General features: G+C 46.4%; 1 protein-coding gene across 2 annotated transcripts in view; it reads right to left on the bottom strand.

Moving 5' to 3' along the window:
* Positions 1-1,051: 1,051 nt before the first annotated feature.
* The window catches only part of SMAP2 (small ArfGAP2), a 12,661-nt gene continuing 6,914 nt past the window's right edge, over positions 1,052-6,798 (bottom strand). For both annotated transcript variants that reach the window (XM_035890559.1, XM_009634965.2), the window contains exons 2-10: positions 5,770-5,903; positions 5,109-5,194; positions 4,183-4,261; positions 3,735-3,821; positions 3,195-3,276; positions 2,585-2,685; positions 2,305-2,470; positions 1,722-2,044; positions 1,052-1,258 (exon numbers count right to left, since the gene is read on the bottom strand). In XM_035890559.1, coding sequence (XP_035746452.1) covers positions 1,133-1,258; positions 1,722-2,044; positions 2,305-2,470; positions 2,585-2,685; positions 3,195-3,276; positions 3,735-3,821; positions 4,183-4,261; positions 5,109-5,194; positions 5,770-5,903 — 1,184 coding nt within the window. In that variant the 3' untranslated portion in view covers positions 1,052-1,132. The remainder of the gene's footprint in view (positions 1,259-1,721; positions 2,045-2,304; positions 2,471-2,584; positions 2,686-3,194; positions 3,277-3,734; positions 3,822-4,182; positions 4,262-5,108; positions 5,195-5,769; positions 5,904-6,798) is intronic.

The raw sequence follows: 6,798 nt of genomic DNA, 5'->3' as shown, positions 1-6,798 counted from the left end.
TGCAAAGCAGATGGAGTTAGTCCGATTTGGATGAGAGGCTCCAAATCCCCACACACCTGAAGTGAACAACTCGCACCAGTGACAGCAGTGTTTAACGCAATCTGTTACGCTGTTTAAAAACAAGAGAAGTCAGTTGAGGTTTCACTGCAATATTTTATTTGGGAATTTACATATACACAGGATAAAGTAGACCACAGAAGTCTGACTTCTTGCTCACGCCGATGAGTTTAAGCGGTTGTGTTCTACTGAAGATGAGAAAAGAAATCTGACCCACCCACTTTCTATGCCTAGATTAAAATGTCAAGAGCTAGCCAGGAAAGGGTACCAGTTACACAGGAACAAAAAAATATGAAAAAGTATAAATTAGGATGTCATAGTCATTTTAAAAGTGTAAGAAAACTTGCAGTGGGCTCTCAGCCCTTGATAAGTTAACTCTCAGTTAGATTGCTAAAAGTTAAATACATCAATACCACATATTAGACAGAAAAGCCACTCTGAAGTGCAAGTTTCACATTCCAAACAGCTTGCCCCCACACTGCGCGAGAATCCTGCTTGCTCACGGGGGGAGGGAGAGGGGTCTTCCAAATGACTTTGGTTCCAATGAGGGTTGGCGAGCCAAGCACAGCGAGGCCTCAGCTCTGGAGAACTCCACTCAAGGGAAGAGGTAGCAAGGCTTGCTTGCCCCTGGGCTTGGGTTAAAATCCAGTTCCTCAGCACCAAACAAGGTTTCCACCCCTCTGCTAACCAAAACCCCGACTAACACTAGAGTTTAGGTGATTCTTAAAAGGCCTGACACTACAGGCAGTATTAAGTATGGATCTCCCAAGTTCCTCAGTCACACCTCTGCCAAGATACCCAGCAGGACATTAAGTGCTACCCAGAAGCATTAGTGGAGGTTTGTGCAAGGAGGGGGTCCACCCCAGAAGTGTGCATTGACTGTGCTAAATACAGGGGAGCTCATGTTCTGGTCACTGAGGTTTCACCGTGTCTGACAGTGAAAAGGCAGAGATGGGTCTCAGTTATGGAAAGAGGTTCAGGCTGGGCAGCCAGCCAGAAAGAAAAAACCCTGAATGTCTCATGGAGCAGTTTTGAAGAACAGAACAGAAGGCAAAAATGGTCACAACGCAAGGGATCATTTCCACATCTGAGTGCTGAGGGACTGATTGCTTCCCTGGGCGCCTCCTCCACCCATTGACTGTCCATATCCCATCATGCCATTAGCTCCATAGAAGTTCATCCCAGCCATCTGCTGGGTCATCTGCAAAGGGGAGAGGAGAGGAGAGAAGTCAAGGCTATGTCAAGGAGACTGACAAGCAGCCCACAGCAGCCAAAGGTAAAAAACTCTTGCTCCCCAAGCTATTACAGGCTCAAGCAAGTTCTTCTAAAGAGTTACGGTGAACAGAAGTCACTGGCTTTGCAGGTGTATGCCTGTATGTCTTGCCATCTAGCAAGCTGAGGACGTACGGTGAACAGAAGTCACTGGCTTTGCAGGTGTGTGCCCATCTAGCAAGCTGAGGACTTTTTCATTGATTTTTGCTCTCCAAGCACTGAGACCTCTGACCAAGTTATCTCTTTGCGATCCCCCAGTATCAGCAGACCTCACCCAACCCCAGGAGCCAGGCTATAAAAGCACTAAGCCTTCAGGTACCAGGCTAGGTTTAATTCCACATGCCTCCCCTGCCCTCCAGCCACCTTGGGGTCAGCAGCAGATCACAGCTCACCTGAGCAATGTTCCACTGAAGCTGCTGTGCTGGCTGCACACCATAGACGGGTTGGGGAACTGCTGCCATGCCAGCTACGTAGCCAGCCTGCTGCGCAGCCATCATCCCGTTGGGGACACCAATGACAGCTGCCTGCACATTACCCACATATCCAGCTGGTATGGCCATGGGAGTCACCATCCCTGCAGCTCCAGGCTGGGCCATCATTCCCACTGACGGTGCCATCATGCCGCCCATCATGCTGCTGGAGGGGGCTACTCCTGGAAAGCTAGTATAGGCTGCTGCAGGATACGCCATCTGAGCTGGGGCCATGAACATTGCTCCTAGAAAAAAGGCAAAGAAGCGATGAAGGGAAGAACTGCTGCATTCATTGTCAGGGGCTGAAATGCCGACCTTCAAATGGGAGACTATTACAACATTCACTTGGCCATGACATCCAGACCAAGCTGCTCATTATGCTACTCACCAGTTCTCAAGAAGGACCACCTACACTCCCACATCTTTGCTTGTCAGCTGCCAGGACACCCTACCCATTCTGAATTAGCGTACTGCCATCCAACAGCTCTATTCTGAGATCTGTTACCTTGCGCAGGCAGCTGAGGTGTTTGCGAGCCATACAAGGAGAGGATAGAGTCTTTAGAGAGCTGCTTCTTTCCCGCTTCCTCGCCTTTGCCTCCTGGCTCAGGGAAGAGGTTCAGGTTTTCAGGAACAGAACCAGCACTTCCAGATGTTGGCATAGACCCAGTGACCTGAGACAGAGACCGTACAAGTGCAACAGCTGCATTCAGCACTAGGGGAAGACACACATCATCTCATTCAAGCATCTGACTGGGCTTTGTCAGGCACTGATGTTCCCTACTCACCTTCCTGGAGTCAGAGTTTGATCCCACCGACCCAAAAAGATCAAGATCCTTCTCTAAGCTGCTAGGCCTGCCGTTTGTAATGGTGGTTGTCACGGGAGCATCTGGGAGAGACAAAACTGTGTGAACATCCCTCACAGATGGCCTCAGGCTGAGGGGCAGCCTCCTTGCCAATTAAGCCGTTTGCACATATGCCACTCAACCCAGCGACCTGACCCGCAACCTACTTTAGCCACCACGCATTGCCAGCTCTTCCCTTGCCCTGGTGCTGCAAAGGAACTGGCTCCAGACCAAGGAAGTGCACTGCACCATGTCTGTCCTATTAACCCCAGAGCAGAGAGGAGCTACGCTGTCTGGAGACTACTGTAGCTGCTCCTGTAACACTATAGGCACAACCACCACACCAGCATGAAGGAAAACGAAAGGAAAACTGTTTCTGCTGCAGCGTGAGCACTGTGCTCGAGTTGCACTGGAGTAGTTTAAGCAAAACACCACAGTAATCCTATCAGCTATTGTTCACCTGACATGAAAAATAAGTACTAAAAGCTCACCAAATTCACAGGATCAGAGATGGTCACCGTAACAAGTGCAATAAGGCTGGAAAGGCTCTTACCCAGTCCTAGCAAGTCCATTACTGGTTCAGTAGATTTAGGAGAGCTTTTTCTAGACTGCTGGGTTTCTTCTTTCTTTTGAGGCTAGGGAAAAAGAACACCAGAAGTCTTGTTCAAATTTTGGTTTTACTCTGATGCGTTAGAGGCTTTAACCCTTAAAAACCTTTTTCCCCCAGGGGGCATAAGTGATTCCACAGTGAACAGAATTTCAGAGCATTACATAGCTATTTTATTGTGCCATTATATTGGAACCCACTGCCAAACCTAAGCATGCTCTAAACTAGGGAAAAAGTAACTGCTCAGGCTGGAAAGCTAAGCAGGGAGTAGCAGGATTCCAATCTGCTCTGCATCGCAAAGCAGAACATATCTGCTTAGTATCTGGTTGAGCAGTGGAAAATAAGCCCCTACCATTAGTGTTACTCAGCGCATCCACTGCTCTGACCAAGGCCAGAAAAAAATGCCTCCGTACCAAGCTGGATTACCTCTGTCCTGCTTGAGAGAAGTTTTTACAATTGATCCATGACCATGCCTTCTGGTCTTACCATTTTCACCTTCTCAAAGATGATAGGTTCCAGTTTTCTTTCTGATACTGGCTCATTACTCCTTTTCCATTTGTCATCCTTTTCTTTCTGTATGGAAAACACATGAGGGTCAAAACTCATGTCAACATACCAACAGAAAGTTCATACAGAGCTTTACATGATGCTGTTACTAATCTAAAAAGCCTCAAAGATACAGTTAAAGGCCTATATTTGAAGCTAGTCCTGCTTTGAGCAAGGAGTCAGACAAGACTGCCTCCAAAGGTCCCCTCCAATTTAAATTCTTTCTACAGAATGACTGAATGCAATCAGCCTTGGATAAGAGATTAGTCACTAATACAGGAAACGTTTAAACTGTCTGTTTCACAGAGTCACCGCTTACTCATAAGAGAGACATACACTTATATCTTAACATGTATTCAAGCTTCTGTAGAAATGATTACAAACTAACCCTAAATGCATTGATGTCAATACTTCGGTCCATGTATTTCTTCTTTTCATATTTATCCCGAATGAAGCTCTCCACAGCTCTGCAAGCAGCTTGTTAAGGATAAATGATTCAAGAATAGAAGACTTACGTAGTATTATTTGACATGTGGATACAAGGTACAGCCTGTAACTAAACTCATGACTGTTTAAAGAGCATTTCCAGGAGTAACTTTCTTAAAACAATTTAGCGTTGGATCCAACTGCTTTAGTGCTTGGTTTTTGCCCTTGGGTTATTCCAAGCACAACTGTGCTATAAAAAGTACACTAAATCAGGGCTTAAATTCCTAGTGTGTTTTCTTCACTGATGTGTATTTACTTCAACCATCACTTAAGAGCATACAGGCCAAATCACACAGTAGTCAGAGAAATGGATCCTGCGCATACAAAATCGCCTCAGCCACCAGCTTAAGACAAAAATGATGGTGGAGAGGTGCTCTTGTGTTTCTTTAGGGTCACATCACTAAACCCCTGTTGCACTGGGCATCTAGAAGCTCTCCTGTAAGGTAAAAGTTACAGCTTAATTCTTCAGAAGTTTTAAACCTTTTTATCTGTCTCCACTGAGAATTTGAAGTGCTCAGCACTTTTGAAAGTCAACTCTCCTATTTGCCACAGACCCTAAAGCATATCTCATGCAATAGCTTCAGGTTGTAACACTCGTGTTCCAGTTCTCCACCCTTATAGCTCAGAAGCAATCCTTTTAGCTCTCTTCTGCTTCGTTCTGTAAGCAAGCAGCCTGCGCGGGTGAAGCAACACTTGGAGGGTGCCTAGCTAGGAGTGCATTTGCACAGCTGATGCCCAAGCACATGAAATTAGGCCTCCTATGAAAGGGGTGCAGCTACTAAGCAACAAGACTCCGTGTTTCCTCAGCAGCAAAGGATGAAAGGATGCTGGTCTGTTTGAGGTCTCCTGAAGTTCTCTGGCAGGTAGGCTTCATAAAGACGATTTGCTTTTCCGTTTCCCATCTCTTGCATGCACTGCAATTTAAAAGAATTCTTGAACAGTTTGTTTCACAGACATTAAAGCTCTTACACATACTAGCACAGGCCAGGCTACCAAGCAAGAGTCTATCCGTGCTAACTAGAAGGCACGTGTGGACTTTTGAAGTCTGTTCTGTACCTGAAAGCCACTCCTGCAGCTTTTGGTACAAACCTACTAGCTGGGAATCCCTTGATGCAGTTGCTATGATCCCTCCTTGTACAATTAGCCAATCCTAAGCACCACAGAACAATATTCAAAGACAAGGTAAATATCACATTAGCAACCTAATGTCACTCTGGAAGCCCAGGATTTGTCTTCTGAAAACCTCAAGGAGAAGAAGTCGGCAGCAGCTCCAGACAGCAGCCGCCTTTGGCAGTTTTACAGGAACTTGCAGTGTTTGTCTTTACCCTCTGATGGCTGCTAAGCCTGAAATCATGACATTTTTCCCTCCCAGCCTAACCTAGCTTGATATCCTCTTCCTGCTTCACCTCCCACATCTCTGGCCTATTCAGAAGTTGTTTATTTCCACGCCCCACCAACAGAACACCACCACACGTTTCACTCGCACTACCTGTATCTGTTCTTGCGTCCACTGGTCGAGATTGACAGATTTTACCCTGGATATATGAACTCCTAAGTTCCTGTGGATCCCAGCACAACGAATACAGATGAATACACCAATATTCCAGGATGCCCATCGTGGCCCTGCAAAGAGACACAAGCATTACACACCATCAAGTCAAGCTCTAGTTGCCTGGAACAACTGAGAAACTGTGCCAAGTGAACTGGGACTGAGGTGTTTACATTTTCATCCAGATTAGAAATTGGCACTAGACATCAGCAGGATGTTTAAAGGTTGTCTCCCAATTATTCTACTTAGAGCTTGTATTTTTTTTTGCCTCCCTCTTCCATTTTGAGGGCTCTATACAAGAAACAAGGAGGAGGGAAGAAAATAGGCATTCAAACCACCCAAGACACTACAAAGCCCTGATTTCCTCTTGCTTAAATGGATGTAACTGTCATGTCAATATAAATCAGCTTTCCTGCTTTAGCAATGGAGAATATTCCTCGGATAACCTTATTGCAGTGGAATCAGCTCCAGAATATTCACTGCTGCTCTAGAAAAAGCAGCATAAAATACTCAGCATTTGACATACGGAGCGCATCTTCAAATCCTCCATCTTATGCAGGAAGATACAGCAGAGCAAGGAGGGGGCAGCACAGAAAGCCCAGTACTCTGGTCACCAAAACCATAGAGCTGAGGGCAGAACCCCAGGTTGCAATCCTGGCACAAAGCCAATTAACAGTTCACTCCACAGTTTCTGCAGCTCTAATCGGATTCATGGTTTGCATGCGGCTTTCAGACAGGCAGGAGAGCTCCAAGGTGTAGAAGGGAGATCATGCCAGGGGAAAAAAAAAAACCAACCCACAAGGGAAAGATTAACAAGCTTAGTTTTACTCACTGCAAAGAGTTCTCTGAAGGCAACCTGGCAATGCCTTACACCAGGGGACAGCAGAGGTCCGCAGGCACTCCCACCACCCACAGCCCCCCATCCCAGCCAGGGCCAACAGACCCTGGCCATCGAAACCCTTCGTCCTG

Source organism: Egretta garzetta, unplaced genomic scaffold (genome assembly GCF_000687185.1).
Source record: "Egretta garzetta isolate BGI_Z169 unplaced genomic scaffold, ASM68718v1 scaffold243, whole genome shotgun sequence".
Classification (NCBI taxonomy): domain Eukaryota; kingdom Metazoa; phylum Chordata; class Aves; order Pelecaniformes; family Ardeidae; genus Egretta; species Egretta garzetta.
This window is presented reverse-complemented; position numbering and strand designations above follow the sequence as displayed.